Source organism: Merops nubicus, unplaced genomic scaffold (genome assembly GCF_000691845.1).
Source record: "Merops nubicus isolate BGI_N331 unplaced genomic scaffold, ASM69184v1 scaffold22813, whole genome shotgun sequence".
Taxonomy (NCBI): domain Eukaryota; kingdom Metazoa; phylum Chordata; class Aves; order Coraciiformes; family Meropidae; genus Merops; species Merops nubicus.
Window position 1 is genome coordinate 21,507 of NW_008598548.1, and position 25,858 is coordinate 47,364.

The following is a 25,858-nucleotide window of genomic DNA, read 5'->3' on the forward strand; positions in this document are numbered from 1 at the left end:
GAGTCCGTAGGTTGGGCATCTCTGCCAGGGATTCCCAAGGGAAAGTTGAGAGCAGGTTACCATCCAGCCGTAGCTCATGCAGTTGTTTCAAGTTATAAAAACTGCTGATATCAATGTTGGCTACACAATTGTAAGTTATCCACAGGTATTTGAGATCTACTAGGTAATAAAAGGCTTCGGTTGGAATCCTTCGTATGACAGTTTTCTCTATACGTAGTTTTACAGTATCCACAGGAACATTCACAGGGATCTCATACATGTCCTGATCATTACAGAGCACAGACCTAGCAGAGAGACACAGAGAGAGAAACAGGCTTTTCTTTATCAGATATTTGTATTTCAGATTTAAATGCAAATGCTATTATTGTCTGCAACACTACTGGTAGAGTAGAGAATGTCAAACCAAGAACAGTCATCTGTATTTAAAAAATGGAAAGGACAAATGTGGAGTTTCTCAAAAAAAAGGATAGAAAATAGCAATGATAATTTCACATGATATCAAGATTTGCTTTATTACAAAGCGTGCAAGCACCATCTTCTGCCCATCATCCTATTGCCAACTGAAAAACAGAAGCCATGGTATAAGCAATAATACATGCGTGTATCTCAAGTGGGAAATGCATGACATTTTATGAAAATTCACAATATTGCTTTAATACTTTCTATTTTTTCTCCATGATAAAGATTAAAAGTATTTGTGTATATTTACCTTTCAGAATAGACTGAGAATCGAAAATTTCTCAAAATAATTGCTTTCTAGCCCTCTGTCTGATGTCTATATAGAAATTACCTGTTTTTTAGGAGTTCTAAGAACTTTCTGTTCCTGTGGATTTCAGTGAAACGGGATTTCTCAGCATTTTCAAAAATTAGTATGTTTCCATTTCTTTGAGGTATTATTAACTTAAAGATATTAGCTTGAAGATTCCCCTCCATTTAATAAGCCTGTCTTTAATTTTTTCCCCTTTTCTCTATATTCTTCCTCTGTTTTACTTTCTCCTCACATGGTTTTTTAATAGGTATGTTGTGACAAGTAGCAATGACAAACGGTATTTTTCAAAACTGACATGACAATACACAGATCATAAAATTTCAGATTAAACTCTTTATTACCAAAATTACACGATTTTCCTGCAGATTAAAATAAATAATAAACTACTACATTTATTTAAACCAGAATCACCTTACCATAGACAACTAGTTTCTAGAAATAGAAAGGATATTACAATAGTAGGAAAATCGTGGAGCAGAAATTGCCTTCTGCAGAAAACTGAAGATTTAGAGTAGCTATTTGCTGAGCACAAAGCCATAATCACCATCTGCTCCTACTCAGGAACACTGCTAGCCATACAACACCAGTGTAAAATCTGCCTTTATTTCAACTATGCTAGAAGTAATTTGCAATGTATGAAAACATTATTTCCAATTTCTTTGACCCTTTTCCGTATAAATTGCATTGTATAACAAATAATAAAACATGTACCTTGCTCCAGTGCCATCGCTTCTGCCATGGTAAACGCAAGTGCATTGTGAAGGACAAAACCCATGCACTTCTCCAAAAAAGCTCATTAGGAGGTAGAAGTAAATAAACAGATACATGGCTTCCTCCCAGCAGAACTGATATGAAAAAATTTGAAAACTTTATTCCTAGGCACTCATGTGCAGTGTGCTACAAACGTGAATGTAGACATCTATTTAGTAACAGCAGATTACATCAGATTAGCTGAGATCTGTAGCTGCTTAACCTTCAAATGTATCCTGAAAGGGATCAGTTAAACCTGTTCATTCTTTATTCTGTCAGAGCACGCTCTGTTTCAAATCATATCCACCATGTTTCAAGGCTATTTTAATATGTAGCTTGTATGTAATAAAATAACTCTTTTCTCCTTGTAAGAGGCAATGCATTAGTTACTGTCCAAAGAGTGCTCCAATATTCCTGAAGGAAATATAGTACAGGACGAGGATATTATATGGCATTTTCTTTAGTACTAAAAATTATATATTAATAGGAAGTCTAGACTCCAGAGCTTTAAAAAAAATCCCGTAAAAACAGGTTTTTACCAAAAAAACCCACTACATATATTTTAAATAAGTTACACACTGGAAGCCAAAATTTAGATGTAGGCATACATAACAATAGAAGATATTTATTCTCAAAGTCTGAGAATCATCAAGAGTGCATATACTACCGTCCATAAGTAGATCTATGCATAGTCATGTTTTCCATCCTGAATAAATCCTTTGCTCATATCTCCAAAGGTACTTTTAAAAAATTACACAGCAGACCTATATAACCATGAGACTGATTTAGAAATGATGATAAATTACCACAAATATTTACTCAGTTCCATGTGTCTTCCAAGTGCCAAGCTTTAGGGTGCATTTTCGCTCATTTTCAGGATTTGCTGTGCAGTGAGAAGTACCAAAAATATTCTACTACTAAAACAAAAGTTGTCTTTTTCCATCAAATACATTTTGTTGTGTGAGCCAACACTTTAAAAATACATCAAATATCCTGAAACTGCTTCAGAATCCTAAAAGATGGTAACAGGTTCTATGGGGTTTGTCTAGATATTTTGACACCAGCATATTCTCAGAAACAGAACTTTGCAAAGCATAGCAACATGGACACTTGGTATAGAAATATATTCACACAGGAAGAATCCAGACTATTTCAAATCTGGAAAATTTTTAAGGGAAGCTGAAGTAAAGTAATTGATGAAAGGAATTACAGGTACAAAATCTATCTTACTGAACCCAAGCACTCCCTGCTTCAGTCTCTCCCTGCCCCTCTCTCACCTTGTCCAACCCTGTAAGAGTCACTGTGACTACTTCACTATCTTTTTTTATTTGACATAAACCAATAAATTTCACTCTGAAAACCTAAAGTCTTAGTGGTTTTTGGTTTTTATCTTCTTAACCTATCTAAAAAAGTTTACTGCGATTAACAGAAAACAGCTGGCTGGCTGGGGCAGGTTATTATTCCAAAAAGATTGATCTTCCAAAAGTTTAATTAACTTTTCACTCCTTTCATGTAACTTGTGCAGGCAAATGAGTTCTACGATGTCAGTGCACTTTGAGATACACTCATGGGCAAGGCATTGTTTATAGTTATCTCTTGTCTTGTCTGACATCGCACCATGGCCAGGATCGCCCTTCGAAACCTGCAAAGGACAAGAAGAAGAAAGCAGAAAGATCATTAGATGGAGAAACAAATACAAAGAAAAACTGGGTAACCTGACCTTAAGTATTACAGCAGTTTCCAATTTTAGTAAAATTTACTTAATAAAGACCAGTGTATGTGGAATTCAAAAGGACATAAGTCTCTTTCACTTCCATGTACAAGAACAACTCAGTTAAGTTCAGTGTTTCTTCTACAACAGAGGTCACAGCAGCTTTTGCTTATCCCAGGACAGAATATAGTCATAAGATGAATTTACAGAACAGGGAAAAAAAACAAGATGATTTTTCATTGACTCAGCAGGATCAGACAAGTTCACCTAGACGGAGATGACAGGCTCTGCTTCTAGGTTGGTAGTAAAGAAAGGAAGGATGCTTCCTTGCAACAGCCAGTTCTCAGTCAGAGGCATTGGCTTGGTAAGAGCATTTGATATGCTTGTTCAAAACACAAGAAAATTTTTAACTTATTTACTTTAACAAAAAGTGTCAATCCACCCCAGTCAATCAGGATGTGATGCATCTCACATCAGGCAAGGAAATCTACAGAAGTGCCGGTGCAACCCAAGTTCCACAATGATCCAGTTTTGAGAAACCACTAAGGGACTTTCAAAACTCTCTTACAAAAGACTTGTTAATGTGTTCTCAAAAGTCTTTACCAATTCAGTATGTTCCGATGATGATTAAATAATTTATTTTATCTTTTCCTGTCCAAAAGGTGATCTTTGGTAAATCAACAGTGGCTTACTCTTTGATCTCTTCACTAATCAGTTTGTCATATTCTACAGATCATCTTTCTATAGTTAATAATATGCTAAAATCATGAAGTAGACTGGTACTAAATTAGGAACACTTACTTTTTGTTTGCAACAACATAAATGCAGGGATTGTAGAATGTGGAAGACTTTGCAAAAAGAGGCGCTATGATGGCCATTGCAGGAGAAATTTTCTTTGGGTCTCCAAAGGAAGACCATAAACACACAATAGAATATGGAGACCATGCCACCAAGAACATTACAATCATCACAACAGACATCTGTAAAACAAGAAGAACATAAGCAGTATTACCTCAAGACCTACCTCAAAAGCACATACACCTTTGTGAAAACAGACCTATCCAGAACCAAATAACAACATGTAAACAAGCCCACCTGATAAATTTTGAAAGGTTATAATGCAGTCTCACTTTGGGATTTTACTAGTACATCCCACAGTCACGCACTTTGGCATGCTGTTATGTCATTATGTACAATCTTCCTTCATAGTCAGCACTACTGATTATGTTAAAACTGTCCCTTAGAAGTTTAAATGGCCAGACAGAACTTCACACAGGAATTATGACCAACGTAACAAGTAATTCTGGAATGCTATTAGCAAAAATAAAAGTTTAAAAAAAAAAAAAAAAAAAACGGAGAGAAAAATCTAAGCCAATTTTTTAATAAGGTTGTTAATAAAAATGTGTCATAAGACTTAACTGTGGTAGAGTTAAATAAAAGAAAGTAAATTTTCTAGTACACAAAGGCTCAGTCCATATACTTAAGGAACCCAGAAGCATCTCTGCTTGGTTTAATGAGGCATGGTAGCCATGTTCAAGCACCATACTAAGGAAATATCCAAGCACTCTTGTCTTCTCTGCCTGCCTGTCAGAAACGACAGCCTGAGCGTGTTGGGTCCCACACCCCTGAACACACCACAGCTAGAACTCAACAGTGACAAATTGAGGGTAGCCAGGGGGTAGAAGAGGAGTCAACTGGGACAGACTTCTCTGGATTTTGTCAGAGACACGAATCAATAATTGAAACTGGAATGGAAATCTCAAACTAATCAAGAGGACAAAACAAATCACAAGAAAACCAAACAAAACTGCAGGGATCTTTGTATGTACAGAATTCCCTACTGTTGTTTATCTATACATTTATTCAGTCTTCTAGTGATAAACAAAATAAGAAACAAGGATTAAATGGCTACTTTGTGTGAGCATGACCAATAGACAAGCAATGACTCTCTCCACAGAAGATTCCTATTAAAATACAGATGCAATACCTATTAATAATAATGTAAAGAAAGAATCCTTTCATTTAGTATTTTGTTGGGTGCATAGAAAGCTTAGAAGATGCTAATTTGTGAAAAGCCAGCAGTCCAGTATCTACTGGATACTGCTTAACTCCAAAGCTTGAATTTTTTTCTCTCTTTTTTTTTTTTTTTTTTTTTTTAACTAATAACTCAGTGTCTTCGACTGCAAAACCAGAGAAACATGTTTACTTCACAAATGTGAGTCTGAATTTATAACTGAATCCACAGTTTCAGGCACTTTAAAACTTCTTCAGAAGGGCAGAATGCTTAAATTATTATTTTTAGGTTAAAATGTAATTTTTCAGATTTTTAGCAATATAAAAAATTTTCAAGGAATGTTAAGTTTGCATTGATAAGTAATTTGAAAGCATAGATAGTCTTCTGTCCAATTCTCTATCACTTTTTTCATGTCCAAACATAAACCGTATCTTTACAAAAAGGCAAAGGACCTAGTGAACTTTCTTAATGTCTTTTATACATTAAAAGAATGTCAACCTTCCAGAAAGGATACCTAATTTTATGCCAAAACTCACACTTGCTATTGTTTACATAACAAAGAAATAAGCTCAACAGACAGAAAAGAACAAAGGATTGAAAGGATACAGCTTGGAAGCTTAGAAATGCACTCTCCTTTCTAGGCCATGCGTTCGTACCAGAGTTGGCCAGTCCATTTCAGATCAGATACATCCGTGAACCTAGCAGAAAGCTGAAGGACTCTGCAGACACAGAGAGTAAAAGTCTGGCTAGGACACCTCTGAGATACATTTATATGTAATGCCAGAGGGCAGAGGCAAGGAAAATTCATGTTCAGTTCAAAGGAAAATTCAAAGTAGCTGTTCAACTGGAAAGAGTACTAGGCCAAAAGTAAAGAATCCAGTGTTGTCAGACTATATATTTATAGAGAGAGAGTGGTATAAGAATTTTCACCAAGGCTAAATTTCAGTTAATATTTAGCATGAAAAGGGAAAAGGGGGAATGCAGGGAAGAGAAATGCTTAAAAGGTTGCACTGTTCCTTTGCCCCCAAGACTTTAACACAAAAGAATATGCTTAAAACAAAACACTCTGTCATTTACCATACCTTTGTCACATCTACTTGGTCAGACCAATCTATGTTGATGCTCTCCAGGCAGTTACTGCTGGTATATTGTTTCATTGTCCGGGAAACATTGTAATAACAGTAAAACATGACTGTTAAGGGTACAACAAAATTAACAGCAATTACACTCATTGTGTAGGAAACAAAGGACCTGATAAGACAGAAAAACAAAACACAGTAACTTACAAATAGCCATCCAGGAAGAGTTACTGAAGAATTTGATATTTTGATTTATGATTTTTTTTTAAAAAAAGCTTTTAAAGAATTAGGAAAATTTGCTTTAGCTATTATTTCTTTAGGAACAAGTCTTGCAGTTTTCGACCATGGCTCAATTCCTATGCTTTTTTTCTAGATGTCCTCCATTTTATTTCCATTGTTTTAAAATTATTTTTATACACGAGGCCTCGTACTTCAGAAAGAAGTTATACCGATATAGTGGTGAATTAAGTAGTCTCAGCCTTCAGTAAGACAGAAAATTTAAAAGAAAGGGTGAAGGGGAATCTTACGCATCATTTTTTCTCCAATTTACTGTGCACGTTGCTCCAGTCGGATCCGGAGCGTAGCTAGCCCAGCCCACAGTAGGCATGGAAGCCCAAAAGACTGCATTGATCCAAGCAGCAAGGATTAGAGCGGCATAGCTACGGGCAGTCATTCTTCTCCCTGCGGCCAAGCACATACAGTCAGAAACCGTTGTCATCTTTTGCATCTTTCCAGTGACAAGTGGCTTCCAGCAAGTACATACCAGATTAACAATGACCCTTTCAAAGGCCTACACTCCTGAACGCTGTAGCATACGTGTTTTCTACTCCTGAACATCTCAAGCCTTCCAGCCTTTAATGCCACTTAAGTACTATCACCAATTCCAGCTCACAGCATACAGGCAATACCTGATCCTAACCCCATGCCAAAAAGCTTGTCATGCAACAGTGCATTCAGGTACATTTTTGCATGATTGCAGGCAAAGGAATTAAATGTTACAATGCAGCCATAACAGAGAGGAGAGAAAAACATCCAGTACAGTGTTAACACAATGCTAGAGGCACAAACCCACTCGATAGAGGTCAAAACTTCCTGCAGCTAGGGGCTTTCCATGTGCTTCTGTATATGCATGTGGCCCTCTAAAGACTGGAAGTGGCCATGAAAATACAATTTATAAACGGAATAATAGCCTAACTGTGAAATTTTCACTTTCACAAGCAGTACCATCCAGGCCAACTAGATAACTTACTTAACCAAGTACTCTGGGATCACGGCCTAAATTCAAATTATGCACAACACTGTAATTATGGAGTCATTCATGAGAGTACAATACAATTAGACCCATTTCATAGAAACCTAACAGTGAAATAATTTTGACCATAAGTACAGTACCTATATCAGGCCTGCAGATTGTCAGGTAACGGTCAACTGCAACAACAGTGAGCAAACCAATACTCGCCATCCCAAAAAAGATATTTAAGGCAGCATAGATCTGAAAGTAAAACAAGCAAACAAACAAAGTCCTTTCTGAGAAATCTTTCAGAGGTGCAAGCACAGATTTGTGGACTAACTCAAAGGCATGATGATACATTACATTCAGCCAGTGTTCTCTTCCATAAGTAAGGTACTGAAGGAACTAAATCAATGCAAGTAATTTGGATCTGGCTCATTTAAAATTAAACATTTCAAAAGCAACCTGCTTGTGTGCACATCAGAAATCCTAAAGACAAGACAGTAGTCTAGAAAGCAAACAAACACCATACTTCAATATACAAATTTTGAGATTCAAAGAGAAAGAGTTTGGAGGTTGAGGGGTTTTCAATTCATGTTCTCAGTATGCGTCAAAGAAACCTGAAGGGCAGGTTTTAGTTCATAAAAACAGTCATGGCTTACACCTGTTTCACAGACATGGAACACTGATTTTCTCCGTTGACCCCCATTTTTACATGTGTCAGATCTACTGCACAGAATGACATGCTGCAATCCCAGCTTGCTCCAAATTCACCTGCCCAGACATCCCATCGGCAGCCTGACCAGGAAGGATGACTGAGAGGGCTGTATTACCACTGGTACCCCAGAAATACAGAACCCTGTGCCAGACCACATGCCACCAGAGGTTATAATAAAGCTACAGAACACTCAGCCATCTCTGCTCACAAGATTCATTTAAGTTAAGTTGACATAAGTTGTGCTTCAAGTGATCTTAACTCCCAAAGCACTGGTTGTGAGATTTCACATCAACACACTGCAAGTCAGTCTAGATTCAAAGATGACTGAATTTTGAGCTTGAAATAACTGTGTGCTTAGGCAACTGATGTCAGATTGTTATAATAAAGGTCCATTTTATAGAGGTCCAAATTGTATAGTGTTGCGAATATTTTCCTTGAGTCACATGTTTAGCATATGCCTTCACATTACTATGCATTTTCCTGGGAGTTTAAGCCCAACAGTCTTTTAAAAAAGTAGATTTAAATCACAGTACACAGCAAGCAAAGGGCACCCTTTCTCTGCTATGGAAGGACAATTTTTCAGTTGGTGTACTTTTAAAAATACAGCTATTAAAACTAGGCTAAATCTTTAATGGAGACAAATAATCCTGCAGGCCTTCATTTTGGGTATCCTCATAACGTCATCCAAAAGAACGTGTACTTGCCAAGAAGAACTCATCAAGATCTGTCAAGCTCATCATCAAAACAGTAGTCACATCTGAAGTCTTTTAAATATCAAATAATTATCAAATGTGCGTGTGCCACTATAAACTTCTTCGTTTGGGGATTTTATTTCCTTAAGTCTGTTGTACAATCTCTAGTTGATAAATATAAGGTTACACTTTAATGTTTTCAGATTATAAGTTTGAAATTAAATTCACACAAAATCCTGTATGCAGAAATTGTTGACATTGCTGAATATCAGTTCCATGGGTAGAGTCAAATTTTGGATCTCCATCTCGTCTCTTAAAAGAACTAATATTAGGTAGAGCTTCTATTTATTTCTCAGTTTCTTTTCAAGTGCTCAAAATTTTCTCTCTGACTGAATTTCAATACCTGGCATCCAGTATATCCAAATTTCCAGCTTCCATGCAGGTCTGAGGCAGCCGACATAGGGTAACCAATGCCACTGACACCAATGTCAGTAAAAGCCAAGTTGATAATAATTGCATTGGTTGCCGTCCGAAGCTCTCTGTACTTAACAAAGATGCCTAACACAACAATGTTACTGAAAATGCTTATCACTCCTGTAAAAACAGAAAAAGGGAAACTTTACAAAAGATACACACCAGACAGCAATATGCACACAGAAGAAAATGCAGTCTATTGTAGTATCAAAGTCCTAAACAAGTTTTATTTTCAGTCATGCGCAGTTTTGCAAAGAGGATAGAAACCTGAAAAGGAGAGAAAAGTTTTTGCAATTAGGTAACTTCCACTTGGATTCTGTAAGGGTCAAAAGTTGAGAGTTTTGCCAAACCTGGGACTTGCGATGCAATGACAACAAGCATAGCAGAAATCCAAAGGCATCTTGGCTTATGATTCAAACACTTCAGCCATGGAGCACCGTGCTGTCTTCCATGGCAAAAAAAAAAGAATGCAAGTTAACAACTGGCAAAAAAATGTGGTGCTTATGATGCATCTAGTCCAGCAGAAGGCCACCACCTGAGATCTTCAGTGAAGTGCTTCCACTGTGGATTCAGACAACAATCCTGGGCAGAAGGAACACAGAAGCTTTGACTTTGCTACCACTACCCCAGCCAGACTAACTCCCCTCTCCGCTCATGAGGTCTCAATTCTTTGCAAGCATCAGAGTTGGCTCAGGTTGTTGCAAATTGTATTTTCTAAGCCTTGTCAAGCTGACCAGATGCTCTGCACAGCCTGCCACAAGGCTGGGCCTGCACCAGAGCTATTTCCTCCACCTGACAAGCTCTAAGGTTGGTGTCATAGCCATGGTAGAAGTCCACCTCTGCACAACTTCCTCCTACCTCACTAACCTGTGTCTTGTTAAATCTCTTTGCTCTGGCTTGACTCAAACTGTGTCTGAAGTCTGTTATGAGGCAACAAAAGAAATGGCCAGCAGACAAAAAGCTGTAATGAAGAAATACAGTACTAAAGATAAAATGTACGTTCTCCTCTCATGTCCAATCCCTCTTAAACTTGTTTTGGACTTAATGCTCTTCGAGGTGCCCAGGACACGCTTCAGGATCCTGTGTATCAGCAAGCTTTTTCTGATTTTGGTGACCTAAATTAAAAGCTCTAGATCCTCCTTTTCTCCTGCTATTCCTCCTTCCTAGCCAAATCCCTCTGCATGGCTCTTGGAGTGGTTTTACATGGCACTCCCACAGAAGAGGGTGTTTTTGTTTGTTTGTTTGTTTTTGTTGTGGTTTTACTCTCTTCAGACTCCAGCCTGTTGCAGAGATATCCAGAGCAAACTCCCATCTTCTAAACTTTCACTAACTTACTATTAATACAAGTTATTAATAAACAGCTAATAAGGTTAAAAACTCCCCCTTGCACCGCAGCATAGAAAGACTCAATAAAATAGAGAATTTCAACACATTCAAGCAAACATAACCATTAAAAAAAATGACTTGTAGATTACTACAGGCATTTGTAAATTGTTCATAGATTCCCTTGTCTGGCACAGCTGTTACCGTATCATTGAACCAAATCCTAATCTTACAAATGTTTGTATAGACTGGGCACCTTAAATTACACGTTGAATGTTATTTTGGTAAAAGCCTAACAACACATTATCCATGGAAAAACCCCTCAGAATTTTCCTTTATTTTTAATTTAAAAACTCTCATATATGAATCAAAATACTATAATTTTCATCACCTGAAGCATAACTCTATACTTCCAAAAGCAGACCCATCTTCTTTCACTGTCACTGCCCATCCTTCCTCAGTCCCCTGGCAATCCATCAGTTTTACTGATGGGATTTCTGCTCCTCTGCTGACTCCACCAAAAACCTGACACAGCTTAGCTTTTGCTGACATGGCTCTGTGGAAAGGGCAATAAGGCTTTTAAGTAGTATACAACGTTCTCCATCTCTGTCACTATCAGTGCTGCAGCAAAGAGTTAAAAATCTCTAACACCAAACTACAAACATGCTGCAGTTCAAACAACCACCTTAAATGAGCAGGGTTAGGAAACCTAAGGGCAAGAATCACTTTAAAGCGCTTCAATTCCACAGCTGAATTTTTAAGACTTCAGTTGGTATCAATATGGAAAATCCTTCAAATCTTGAAAAGTCCTGTGCCCTCCATCACTGGCAGTCCATAGGAACACAATTAATAGATTTATAAATACCAGCATAAACCGCAGTGCATCAAACTGAGGCAGACATTTCCCAAGTCTAATACATATCAGAAGTACCATCTGAACCGTTATACTCAGCAAGACCTACATTAATACCATGAAATACATGAAAAAGGGAAGAATGAAAGGCAGTGCATACAGAAAAATGTAACAAAGGTGATACTTTGGACAACAAGCACTAAAGACAACACCAATTCTCCAGCTTCTAAATAGAGTTTTTCCTTCTCCATTATGTAAATTGCTACCATTTTTAATTATACCTGAAACTCATGTAAGGAGTTCCACTGCAATATTTTATTCATTACCAATCTCCTACATTACAAAAATTCTGTTAACAGATTCAGTAATTTTAAAACCAAAGGAGGCAAAATTAAAATTAATTCTTTGCTATCTCTTTCCATTCTCTTTTTAAAACCAAGCATGCCTGTACTCAGGTGCAAGTCTCCTGCTTAGTGCTTAAAAATTACATTACAGATGATGTTGGAGGTGCATAGCCACACAGATGCCATCAGCTGTCACGCTGATATATTCACACATTTCAGGAATGACACTATAATGCTAAAAGCTCCTAAAATAAACAAAAGCAGGGAGCTGGGAATCTGCTCTGAAACCAAGACCACGGTAAAAGCACTCGCAGTGCCAGTTCTGTCAGCTCTCCTGTTGACAGGTAGCACGTCATCTCTTGGGAGAGATAAAGCAAAATAGAACTACAAGTTTATAAAACAGTACAGGCGTCTTATGAGGCATGCTTTAACAGATATTACAGCTAACAAGAATGAAAAGAGAAACACAGCAGGACTGTAAACTCAGATCCTCAGGGAAGGAACCTGCTAAATACACTTAAATTTAGTGCTTCAGAGCCCAATCATAAAATGAAGGAGGGGTAGAGAATCAAATCAAAACAAGGAAGAACGAGGGGAAATTGCTAAGTCTATATTCCTTAAAAATTTTAGCACCACTAAAACAAATTAATAATAGAGCCAACAAAACTGTGTTCTGGGATGCAGAATGTAAGAAAGAAGATGGATTCCATCTTGAAAAAAGTGAGAAAAACCATGCAGATTCAATAAATGTTCTCTTCCCTCTTTATGAGAATCAAGTCAAGCAGAAAAGCAAAGATTCACCAAGCAGCAGTTAAGCAGTGCTCATTAGAAGGGTAATAAAGCTGGTGAAGGCTCTAGAGAACAAGTCTCATGAGGAGCGGCTGAGGGAACTGGGCTTGTTTAGCCTGGAGAACAGGAAGCTCAGGGGAGACCTTATTGCTTTGCACAACTACCTGAAAAGAGACCACAGTGAGGTGGGGGTCAGTCTCTTATCCAGGAAACAATTGATAGGACAAAAGGAAATGGCTTCAAATTGCAGCAGAGAAGGTTTATGCTGGATATAAGGAAAAAGCTTCTTCACCGAAAGGATTATCAAGCACTGGAACAGGCTGCCCAGGGAAGTGATGGAGTCACCATCCTTGGACGTATTTAAAAGATATTTAGATGTTGCACTCGGGGACATAGTTTAGTGGTGGACTTGGCAGTGTTAGGTTTATGGTTGGACTCAATGATCTTAAAGGTCTTTTCCAACCAAAATGATTCTATCATTTCTTAGAGGGCAGGGAGTGCAGACCAAGCCCAAGACTTTCAGAAACCTGAAATCATCAGCTGGGAGGAACTCATGTGATTCAGAAAAATCACAGGGATGCTGCCACTTGACCTGTGAAACATCTTAGGGTTAGATGACTATTCCCACATTTCTTTAATTAAATCTTGTCATCTTGTGAAGATAAAAACCTCATGACCTGATCAAGAGCAGAATTTCTTATTTTCTTTCTTCCCACAGAAGCAACGAAGACTAAAGGCAGACCAAATACAAATACGAGCCCTAATGGACTGAAACAAGTATGAGTAGCAGCATCAACACAATGAAGGTTAGGTCCAGGTACAACAAGAAATTTACTTTTCCAGTTAGCATTTTACAACGATGCCAGAGTATTTCACTGTTACAAGCTGAAAGATATCTAGGAGGCAGTACTGCTTCCTGCAGCCTGAGTATTCCTACTGTCATAACTAAAATGACCACTGTAGTGGGCAACACTTAACAACTCTGTTCTTTTCAGAAAAAAAAAAAAAAGCAATTATTTGCAAAAGAGAGAAGCATTCAAACCTTTTAAAAAGTTGCACAATGATGAATGCTATTGTACTTGATCCTTATTCTTAGACATCTGCTTTTTAACACAGTTTAAATATTCCACATGTGAGAGGTGCCATGGTAAGGCATTTGCAAAGTAATCAATCATACTTTCAAAGAAGTTATAGAACTTACTGTCAAAAACATTCCTCAATGAAAAAGCAGTCCAAGCTACAGGTGATTCACTAGGTTCCCCCAATAAGATAAGGAAAAAAACCACCACAAAGTCATTCAACTTTTTTAACAAGATATTTAATGTCCATGAAAGATTAAAAATGAATATCTGGGTTGATTCTGGCTAATTCCATCAATCACCTGTGGTATCTTTGACCCCTAACACCAGGTGGTCAAACTATCTGAAAAGACCAACTTATTATATACGGTGTAATATATTTTAATTAAAATATAGCAAGTATCGTATATATTTGCAGCATCTAATAGATCCAGTTACCTGTAGATAGTGTGGTAGTACTGCAGAACATATCTAGCCTTCCAATACTTGATCATCGTCCATCTCTACAGCTTCTTAACAAGTCTATGGGTCAGTGTAGCTGTTGTACCTATTCTGCTAAAAACCTAAAATATATTATTGCTTTTGCCTTCAAAAATACCTTCTTTACTAAAACAGTAATTTGTTAGTCACCACTTCAACCAGATTTGCTAAATATAAATGTGACCATCAGCAATAATATTTCATATAAACCTGAAGTACATTAATATTTTGAAGCATTTTAAAAGTTAATTATAACATAGAAAATGTATGGCACAGTTTATGAATAAAGTATTTACAAACTGATTTAATTTTCCATAATAAATTTATAAAAGTTCTACTGTTAAATACAGTAGGTTTCAAGTTCTGATCATCTTGATATTTCAGTGCTATAGCACTCAAAGCTTCAGAAAAACATCACTGAAGCAGTTGCAGTTTTAACAGTGAGAAAGTTTTCAAGGAGAAAGAAAAAATAATTCCATAATCATTCATGTTCAGCCAAAGGCCATTGCAGTCAGAGGGAATGAACACGATGTCAAGCCTCCCAGTGGGCTTTTTCTAACATGTGTCACCGGTGAAAAATACAGAAATACAGCTGCAACTGGAGTCTGCTCTTCTCTGATTAATGGCCAGCTCCCTCCCTCCAAGTCACATTCCAACCCTTCCCCTTGCATCCCCCTGACAGACACCCGCTCACATGCTCAGACTACACATATATTACTACGAACATGTGGCCCAGGAGAAATCTCAAGATAGCTTCAAGCACATCACAGAAAAATGCAAGATGTGACAGCTATGCCCTATTTTTATCTCTTTGCAAGCTGGCAGAAATTAATTCTCACTCTCTTCTAGAATTACGTATCAACAAAACGTATTTTTTGAGACACAACGCTGCCTTCAAATATAGAGCAGAAAACTTAGATGTTTCTGCACACTTCAGCCAGGCGGCTGATTGCAGTAAACTATGAAGAAAAGCCACCAGACATTTGTGTAATACAAAACGAAATACCGTCGCTGTTACTGTACAAAACAAGCATTCAGATCTATGGTTCTATTTTAAAAAGTTATGCAACAATTTGACAATGCCCATACCTGCTGTTATTAAGTAAGCTGCAACTATGTTGTGCTCAGTCTGTGTAAAGGCTGAATGAGCTTCACTGTCACTTTCTGAGGAATTGGATGAATCATTCCAGTCCATTTTGCACAAAAGGGACTGTCGTCTATCCCCTGCAATAACTCATTGAGACAACGAAACACTACAAAACCCCGTCAAGCAAATTCTTTTATTATTCAACAGACTCACTGAACAATTAAAAAAAGGGAAGTAGGGGGGGGTGTTCCCGTCACCATTGACAGGCTCCAAGCATGATTTAATTGGACAAAAGTACAAAGAAGTTTACACTTGCAATCTATGCAGGAGATTGTTAATTAAACAAAGAGCAACACAGAACTGAGTACATTTCCAGTAGTATGCTTAAACTTCATTCTTACTGCTAAAGAGATTAACTGTCACATGCCCCCAAACTTTTCCTTCAAACCTCTTGTGCAATGCTTCAGAAACCTCAAAAAAAAGTTGGCTCAGGTCAGTTGGTCATCAGCCTGGCTTGGAACTAATTCCCATCACCACAGGGAACACACAAAGCCACAGCAGAACATAGAGGCACAAACGTCCATTTCTTCAAAAAGCAGAACACCTTTACTCCCAAGTCCACTTCTTCAAATCCTTAAAGACCTGCAACTTCAAGACTCTTAGTTTGATTTACACTCTCAAGCTGACACAGACACAAGACACAGGAAGAACACAGCCCAGTATTTCCTAAAGTGAAGCACAACTTTTAGAAAACTCAGTCGTTACTTTCTAAAGTAACCCATTCTTCAGAAAACGGTGTCTGAATATGCCTTAGAAGCCTGAACACCCTCTCTCTCCTAAACACACATATAATCTTACTTTGAATAAATTTTCCAAAGCATGTTACTGGGCAGAAAATTATTAGGTATTTTCCAAAGTCTTGAGCAGCAGAAGCTCATGTTTTCTTCTATTCAGTGATGAGGTAGCAGCACACCAAAGTAAAGATCATTTACAAAATCCTGCATAAATCTAAGATGGAATAAACCCTTGCACAAAGGGCTTATATGTATTATCAGTATGAGCAACCAAAGAAAGCGTTTCCTACCAGTTCCCCTTCACACAGTTTTTGCCTCATTTCATACTCATGCTGCATATAAAATCAACAGGGGTGAGCAGTCAGTGGTTCTTCAGTTGTATGTGGTTCTCGGGCAGCTCAAGCAGCCTCCCAGGCCTGGGCTGTGTCTTCTGCACAGCAGTCAGGGTGTAGTGACACAGGCAGCAGTGAGCAACACAGTCATCCCCTAGAAAGGACGTGTACCTGAAGAGCTCTCCCTTCCCTAACCCATGAAACCCTCACAGAGCATTCCCTCCCACTCCTCAGCTTTCCAGAAGAAGACATCCTGCATTTTACCCATTTGAATCTAAAGACAAGAAATTTTTGATATAAAAGTTGGTGCAGTCACAACATTTAGTCATTAATACAAGTGATCACGTGTCACAGTTCTACCAGTAAACGCTTTCTTTAGTGCCACTCATCTACTCCCTCTCTTCATCTCTCAGGGGACTTGTATTATTATGGTATTTCTTCTGTCAGAAGAGGATTAGAGAGGAACAGGGTGGGAGGGTTCCGAAAGGAAAGATGATCCATTTGGCAATGAAGTTGCTTCCCTAGTGCCCCACAGTCCTGCCTCAAAAGATAAAAGCATAGTGATAATTTGATAGCTTTGCTTTCCTCCCCTGAAACTTTGGCAACATTTTCAAAAGCATCTCAGATCTTGCAGCTTGCAATGCTGGATGTCTCAGAAAAGCAAAGCATTACTATTTTTATTCAGAAAGGATTCCCAACTCAGATTAACAGTTAATGAGACCATAGAGATTTTACACAGTTGCTGGTTAAAATGTGAGTCTGTAGTATGTGCAGCCCATCCTCAGTAACATTACATTGCCTCCATCCCCCCTTGTTTTAAATTTGACTAATTTTACAGAAACAGAAATTGAGAGAAAAAAGTCAAAATTAAAGGCACACATTACTTATCATTAACCTAAACCTATTTTTTTTCTAGAACACTGCAATTCATAAAACAAAGCCAAAAAGATAATGCAAGGGATTAAATATTAAAGTATACAAATATTCCAGAAAGTTGGAACCACAGTTCTTAAGCCAGATAAAATATGGCTTACCACTTTGCTTTTTAATAATGGCATAAGAAAAAAAGAAAAAAAAAAAGTCCAAAACCTCAGGCTGTTTTTATCCTCCAATAACAGACAGTATTACTAGTGTCAGAAGGGAGCTTTACAACCTCAGGTGCTGCTTCTCCTTCCCATTTGTCCAAGATCAGTAGGAACAAAATGCAATTTCTAGTTAAGTCCATCCTTCAATTTGTAGGTGTAGATACAGAACCCATTACAGGGTTTAGCAAGTCGCTTTCAGTTACTTTTAAAGTATATTTCAATCCACAAGCGATGAGGTAGAGAAACTTAACGTTTACGCTAAAAAAAAAAAAAAAAACACACGAAGCTCTTTCCCATTTTCAGTGGTAACCACGCTAAAAATGCAGAACCCACCCAAACCCTCCACGTTTATTAAGCACATCACCACAAGAGGGCTCTATAAGGCAGAACTTACCTTTAATCTTTTTACAAATCGATGCAAACAGTTCAAACCCAGTGGAATATAAATAAATAAAATATTCCCCACCCCTCACTAGAGACTTTTACTGGATCAAAACAGTCGATTAAAACAGTTTGACTCTAATGAGAATTTTCATATGACTGAAGAATCTTAACACTGAAAAATACAATTCCACAAAGCTTTTTACTCGTCACACTTCATACTATAGCTATGCTTTTTTTTTTTAAAGAAGACAACACTGCTTCTTGCCAAGACAATGCTTTGCACAACTGCAAATAACTGTGCACCAGTACGTGACTATCCAGCACTGCTTCAGGTGAACATCCCTCACTTCATGTCAGTGCTGGAGAGAATCCTTTGTGTCCCACAGCTGCCAGTCCTGCATACATTACAATATCCCAATTATTCTCTGCCATTTACCAAATTTCTCCATCAGAGTAAAATCTATGAACTATATTGAAGCATCCTATCCCAGCAGCTACAGAAAACACAAGGAGAAAAAAAACATCCCTCCTAGAAGGAATACAGGAGCACCAAAGCCATTCTCAAGGGGTTACAACTTAAGCTTTGCAACACACCTCCATGAATTACCCTGTTTAGCAAGGAGGTAGACCCCACATAGAAAAAACATAACCCCCTCAGTTTAATGTGGCAAGGACAAAAGGCTCACGGTACTTAAACTACATTTAAGCAACCTGATCCTAATGATATACCAGCTGCCATTTTCAAATTCAGCTGAAAGTCAGACCCTGTGTGTGGGCCAGATGTTGCAGTGGCCAACACATTGACTTGTAACTGCATTTTGGAAAAGCCTACCTTCTTCCTGAGCTTCAGAGCAGTATCGCAGGGCAGCAAACCCACTGGAGCAGGAGGCAGGTGAGAAGTTCTTTAGGTGGCCCAGCCATTTGCCCCAAAGGCTGGCAGTCAGGGAAAATCCAGGGCACACCACGTGGTCACTGAGAGCCTACTGTGCCACTAGCACCTCTCCCTCACTTCATACTGCACTCTGACTCTTGTCCCCAGAAAGAAAACTTCCCATTTCTGCCAATATACCTGTTTCTGTCAGGGCACTGGCGAGCCCACCTTCCCCATTTTCTGCAGGAAAAGCCTAAGATAATCTATAAGAACATATGTAATACTCAAATTCTTGCTTAGTAGGATCTGGAGCACAGTGACAGAAACACAAATGGAATTTGAATGAAAAAATTCAAGGCAGAGAGAAAGGCACCATATAAAATTAGAGAATTTGTATTATAGTTCATTGCAGCACTACACTGCAGGTAAGACATGTTTTAGGTTTTTTTATAAGATACTGAATTTTCATCTTACATTACTGACTACTTCCATTAGGAGTGCAGGGTCACGTGCTGGCACAGAGAAGAAAAGGCAGAACAGGGACTGGATGGACCTTGCCACAACTGAACATGATTCCTCCCCAGAAAGAAGGGGGAAAAGAAAAACAAAACCAAAAATAACTGAAATAAATTATCCGCCCTCACATGACTGACATGTCCAAGACACTGCTTCCTCATATGGCTGCTCATCTGACACCCAGTTCCCACGGATGTTCTTCCACCAGCATCTGAACATCCTACAACCTCCACAAATGTCTAAATTACAAATTTTCTCTGGACATTTCTGTTAATCCCATCCAACACTGTGTGCATAGGGCATGCCAGAATGCTCCTCACGCACTTCTCAGCTGGGACTGCAGTCCAATTTCTGATAACGAAGAGGCTGACCTTCCCTCTGGAGCTGCAATGGATACTGCTCTTTAACCCCTTCACACACAGAGGTGAAGCCTTTGCCTTGGCCCTGCACTGGCTTCAGGCTGACTTGCTGCTCCACCTGCTGTGAGGTTCAAAGCACGTGCCTCTTGTCCTAGGCTGCAAGATGGTACTTCTCATCACTTAAAGGTGATGGCAGTACAGTCTTCTGGTATTCTGGGGAAAAGTACATCCCTAAAGCATGCAGTGAGAACAGCAAAGCAAAGCATGAACTTGGGTGTGAGGACTGTGTTAAATCTTCTAAAGTAATGGAAGGTCAAAGTCAGCTACCCACAACGAGCCACGGGAAGCACCAGTGAAGAAACAGCAGAGCACAGGCTGGTGCTGCAGAGCTGCACCGTGCTGTGCAGGGACACGGCAGCTGCCCAGGACCCCATCCAGAGGGCAGAGCTGCAGCACCTGGCGTGGGAGCCCTGCGCCGCACAGCGACCAAAACGGCCTCAGAGTCAGGATTTAACCCACCTGGCCGAAGTTAAGTCTGGAGCAGTACAGGAGAATAACCAGCACCCCTCAGCTCCTCATCCTGCTGTGGCTCAACAGTAGACTGTTTCTTCTCACAAAAGGAAATCTAGCAGAAATTTCCAGTGTTTTGTGGCTTCTTTTCAGCTGAAGAACATTTTTATCAATTATTTTATGCAGCATCTGTTTTCAGATTTGTATTCTTGAATATTTGTTTTGCTGCCTTGTTTCAAGTTTTGTTCCAGATTACTCAGTCACATTTGTTACAATGACCAGTAACTGCTCAATCCTGGTACTGATGAATACCAGTTCCTTTTTTATTAAGCAGAAAGCTAATATAACTCATTTGTCTGTTGCTTTATTCGTTAATTTAAAAGTGTAACGGCACACCCAGTTCTAGAATGTACTTCTTTCCACACTGAACAAGAAGTTCCAAACACTTTCATGTAGATTAATCTACAGGTCTCTTTTCAAAAGTAATTGGTATACTGAGAGTCTGTGAATGAACTCCCAGCTCCAGATGAAATCCAGGGAGATTCTACTTTTCTATTGTTATTTCCAAAGTTGGAAAGTTCCAAAGTTATTTCCAAAGGGTAGGGAGGCAGCCTGTTCTCCTCCATCCCTACGAAAGGACAGTTACTAGCTCTTTAGCAATTCCTTATAATGCCCAAAGACCTGTGCTGATTTTTTCATGCCTCTTTTAAGCAGCACATAACCAAAAGCACTGTGTGCAGAGCAGCTCTGTGACAGGTTACCTAATCTTAACCCTGTGCAAGCTCAGAGCACCACAGAGGTGCAGTGCCAGGACATCAAAACCTCAAGAGAAACAGGCTAAGGGGGAGGTGGGGGCAGTTAAAAACTCTTTGCAATTTTAATATCAGTGTAATTAGATACAATTAGGTGACTTAAGAATGCTATAATCTTCTTATTCAATAGACATTAGCCTCATCTGTCTTAGCTTCTAAGAATATGTTTTAATGCCTTTGGCTTTCATTGAGATTTATGCAGAAAAATCCAGAAGATATTCTTTGCTATCTTGCTCTCCTTTTATATGTATAAAAAAACACTATCAACACAAAATTCTGAAGTTTAGTTGGTATAAAAAAAGTAGTTCATGAAGGTTGTTTGAATGGCACACCCACTTCAGAGAAACCCAGAAGATTCAATATAAAAAGAAGATAAGAAATAGGGGTCAGTCACACACACGTATCAGGTTCATACTGATGAATGTGCATGTAGTGAACCCGTAGGGTTTTTTGAAAAAACTTTTAAACTGACTGTTTACTCCCAACTCCAACATGAAGTCAAGCATGTCACTTGTCAGAAACAAACACTTTAAAAATAACATTGAATCATGGCTGAGCTAAAAATGTTCAAGTATATCCTGGGCAGTCTTCAGTTCTTCACCTGGAGCTATGCTCTCCTCATGTGTAGGTCAATAGTCAGTAAGTGTAAAAATAATTGTCATCTTACAGCTCCAAATTCTTTTTAAAAAAAAAAAGCACTTTTTCAGGGTCCTTTACAAAAATTTTTCCTTGTTCTCCACTTCTGCAGATGACACACTGAGACAGCAGGGAGATACTTGTGGGTCCATTTCTAATGTCCTCTTCCTATTTTAAGAGGGAAGAAAAACACACTGAACAATTCACATCTCAGATGCATTCAAAGCAAATAAATTACATACATAACATTAAATGAGTTGATAGAATAAAATAGTTTATCATCATCTGTTCTCACAGTCCTTTTTGAATGAAAAAAAGAGGTCTTACACAAGCACCAGAGAGTGCAGGATACTGTGCTGTGGTTTAAGCTGGCTACTGCAATACACAAAAACTTTTTGCTTAACACTATAAACTGTTACAAGAGATTAACCTGCAACTTTATAGTTTATATCATCACTATCTGTTCTCACAGTCCTTTTTGAATGAAAAAAAATAGTGAGGTCTTACACAAGCACCAGAGAGTGCAGGATACTGTGCTGTGGTTTAAGCTGGCTACTGCAATACACAAAAACTTTTTGCTTAACACTATAAACTGTTACAAGAGATTAACCTGCAACTTTCTGATTAATATTTAAAAGCTCTAGGAATCAGAAGCTATGCTTATTACTAGAATGTAAAAACAGCACACTCACCCCGGAAGCCTCCTCCACCACCTCTTCCTCCTCTGAATCCTCCTCCCCCGCCTCTTCCTCCCCTAAATCCTCCTCCTCTTCCTCCACCTCTTCCTCCTCCAAATCCTCCTACACATAGGAAAGAAATTACACTTTGAGGAACATGCAAATTCTTTGTTATACTTATTTCATTGACAGCTTCTGAAAGGAAATGAACAACAAAAAAACCCAAAACCTGTCAATTGCTGGACAGTTACTTGGTCAATTACTAGTACCTTGTCCAGCTGCAGCATTTTAGGTGTTGATAAATGTATAATGTCCAAAATACTAAAGACACTAACAAAACTCCACCTTAAACTTCTTTCATGGGGAAAGAAAAATATTAATCACAACTACTGATTAAAAAGTATTAATTACAACCAAACAGAATGTTAAAACAAATAAATCAAAAATCTTTTCACCACTTGCATCTTGCTCCAAAGGGGCAGGACCATGAGAAGAAGCAAGAAACTGCAATGTAAGAAAAAATTAACTACAGCTTTCAATGAGGAATGTATAGCAGACGATGTCCAAATAGCAAGGAGGGATGAGATCTACCAGGTCATCCACCACTCTCTCCAACACTGCATTTCAAGTATTTTGTCCAAACTAGACTTTCAGAGCTTCCTAAAAATACAGCTTTCACTGACAGTGTTGAGTGTGTATTATCTACAACCCTTTACCACAAGTTTGCTTCACAGTCATGCCTGTGTAATGAACCAGCATCCTCTCCTCCCTGCGCTCGGGAGCTGTTATTTAGCTAGCTACAGGAGCCTAGGTCTTGCCATGGGAAAGATACAACCACCTCCTCCATCAAGTCATCAAACAGAAGGATGCATAACATTTACATTTCTCTTTTCAATACAGTGGTGGATATTTAAGTACTCAGCTGTAGCTTTACAAAAAACAAAAAAACACCCAAGCCCAAACCAACAATCCAAAACAAAACCCACCCACCAAAAAAAAACTACAAACAATCCACCTCACACAAAAAAAAAAAACCACATTCTGAAGCTTTCATTCTTGGGACCTTACCTCTACCACCACCTCTTCCTCCTCCACGTCCACCACCACGTCCTCCTCTACCCCCTCCTCTGGGAGCACCTTTCTCTCCAGGTGGTCTTGGCAAAAACCTCTGAAGGGGCAGCAGCTTTGCTGGATCGATGTAGAACTGCAGAAGGGAGTTCCATTAGATGTTGAAAACACCAAAGCTAACGAGCACATTAACATCTCCCTTTACAATTAGCTGCAGCTTGGGCTTGACTCTTTATGTCAAATTGTCCTCTGCAAATAGCCAAATAAAGAAAGCATGCAAAAAACACATCACAGTGTTATAAAGTTATTACAGTGTAGAGGAGATTTGCGTGACTTTTATTTCTTACACCTTTTTTTTTTTCAGGGCAGGGAGAAGTAAGGCCAGGGCAGATACAAAAGTGAAAAGGAAGGGGAAATTAATACTTAGGTTTACAATGGACAATTAGCTTTTAAAGTTAATAAAAATGTAATAAAGGTTTAAACACCTGATGACATAGAGTAGATTTATCTAACTGAAGACATACAGCACAATTCTGTTATTGACATTGGCTAACCTTTTGCATTTTCTTAAATGAAGAGGCTTTCATGTTCTCAGACAGTTTGACTGAAAAATACTGTTAGTTTCTTTAAGGAACTCAGCAGGACCAAAGCACTAGATATTGTGGGTTCGGTTGCTAAATGAAAGGCACATTCAGGGATTTTCTAGATCAGTATTTTGTAAATGAAACTCAACACCATCACAAATTAAAAACTACAACTGAAAGATCAGCCTGCCTGCCTGTGGGAAGACAAGAGCCAGCAGGGCCTGCTGGAGCAACCACGGGCCCAGCCCCATCCCCCAGGGAAGCAGCAGCCGCTCTCTGCCGCCCCATGCGCAGTCCTGCACCGATCCTGTGGCCCTCCAGTATCCAGGATTTTGGTGCGTGGTTCCCAGGATCAAAAAGAGCTGCTGGCCAACCCTGCCTAAGGAAAACTCGAGATTAAACAGGGCAGCCAGGAGCTGCAAAGTCCAGTAAAGTATTGTCTTTATATGCTACTGTAGGAAGAAAACAAGTCTCTGAAATTCAAATGATTCTGATACAAAGAGTAAACTCTGCAAGTTAATACACTCAGAGCATGAGAGTGATTTAAACGTGCACATTTTACTTCACATTTAAAGTGGAAGTGGAAAATGCACACAGCTAGTTACTGATGCCCAACCAGCACAGGCTGTCACATTAGAGCTGTCCTGCTTCTGTCACGGATTCTGTCACTCTGGCAACAACAAAAGAGTGGATCCAGAGCTCTTCTCAACAAGCTTGCTTTGCAAGAGAATGTCCTAGCAAAAGCTCACTCTTACTGACAGTGTAAGTAATAAGGTGGACAATGAACAACATCCCCCTAGTACAGGAAAAAAGAGCCCGCTACCCTGATCCAATCCTCTATAGGTGAGTAACCTAGAGCAAAAATTTGGTCAGGTAGCTAGAAAAAACATCTTGAACCACCATGGATTCAAGAGACACCTGCCAGTACTGGTACTGACAGAAAACCTGGAATATTGGAAAAGCTTTACGATCAGCACTTAATGTGTGAACAAGGCACCTACTGACACTAATGCTTGCAGCCACACTTGTGGCCATTCACCTCTAACTGGTAGCCAAGCCCTGAAGTATTTTTAAATCCTAGAGAAATTCCATTTAATAATCAATCAGCCTTTAAAAAACTAATAGGGTACGTGGCACATTTTTTTGAAGGATACAAAATCTCTCAGCTGTCCGAAGATTTCATCCACTTTGCCAATCTGTTCCTTATTATCCAAGTACACTGGGGCGTTGAAATAAGGCACCTTGTTTTCTTCTGTTTTGCATTTACAAACAAGGTCATCTTCACACGGATGCATGAACTCTCCCAGTACTGAAACAGAGAAGACACAAGCTAAAGATCCAGAGCAATCATTCTAAATTAAATAAATATAATGCCTTGATGTAACTTACAAACTACCCTCTCTGGAGGCCCCTGGTCATATCCGCCTCTGTTGAAGCCTCCTCGTCCACCACCTCGTCCAAAGCCACCTCGTCCACCACGATTAAAGCCACCTCTGTCACCCCCCCCTCCTCCACGATTGAAGCCACCGCCTCTTCCACCTCCTCTTCCACGAAAAGACATTCTCTACCACTTCCCAATTGTGGAACTGTGGGCAAAAAACAGTCTTTAAGACGCAGCAGACATTTCACGTTTGATTTGCTGTTCAAAGGAAAGTCTCCTCACAGCGGCCTTTTCGAATTGAACGGCGATCCGGTTCAGTCCTCACCAAAGTCGGGCAGGCACATGAACAACCCCGTTTACACCTAAGATGTCACCCACTGCAACGTTCCCCTGTACAGAGCGACTTACAGCGGCGGCATGTTTCACTCCCGCGTGCGAGCGGGCCGACAGCCCGCC

General features: G+C 39.0%; 3 protein-coding genes across 3 annotated transcripts in view; all 3 read right to left on the reverse strand.

Moving 5' to 3' along the window:
• LRIT3 (leucine-rich repeat, immunoglobulin-like and transmembrane domains 3) overlaps positions 1–1,596 on the reverse strand; it is a 12,011-nt gene extending 10,415 nt beyond the window's left edge. Inside the window, 2 exon segments of the mRNA XM_008937094.1 lie at positions 1–284; positions 1,481–1,596. The exon segment at positions 1–284 is cut by the window's left edge and continues 14 nt beyond it. Coding sequence (XP_008935342.1) covers positions 1–284; positions 1,481–1,596 — 400 coding nt within the window.
• A 1,459-nt stretch (positions 1,597–3,055) lies between these two features.
• Positions 3,056–15,606, reverse strand: RRH (retinal pigment epithelium-derived rhodopsin homolog). The gene is made up of 7 exons (XM_008937093.1): positions 15,396–15,606; positions 9,368–9,558; positions 7,716–7,815; positions 6,851–7,004; positions 6,327–6,495; positions 4,032–4,210; positions 3,056–3,161 (listed from the first exon to the last, which is right to left on the reverse strand). Exons 1-7 carry the CDS (start codon positions 15,499–15,501, stop codon positions 3,056–3,058), a joined length of 1,005 nt encoding a protein of 334 aa, XP_008935341.1. The 5' UTR covers positions 15,502–15,606.
• Positions 15,607–20,720: 5,114 nt separating this feature from the next.
• On the reverse strand, positions 20,721–25,582 carry GAR1 (GAR1 ribonucleoprotein). The gene is made up of 6 exons (XM_008937095.1): positions 25,411–25,582; positions 25,176–25,330; positions 23,992–24,051; positions 23,438–23,573; positions 22,385–22,492; positions 20,721–20,872 (listed from the first exon to the last, which is right to left on the reverse strand). The coding sequence occupies exons 1-6, from the start codon at positions 25,580–25,582 to the stop codon at positions 20,721–20,723; spliced, it is 783 nt and encodes a 260-aa protein (XP_008935343.1).
• Positions 25,583–25,858: the final 276 nt, after the last annotated feature.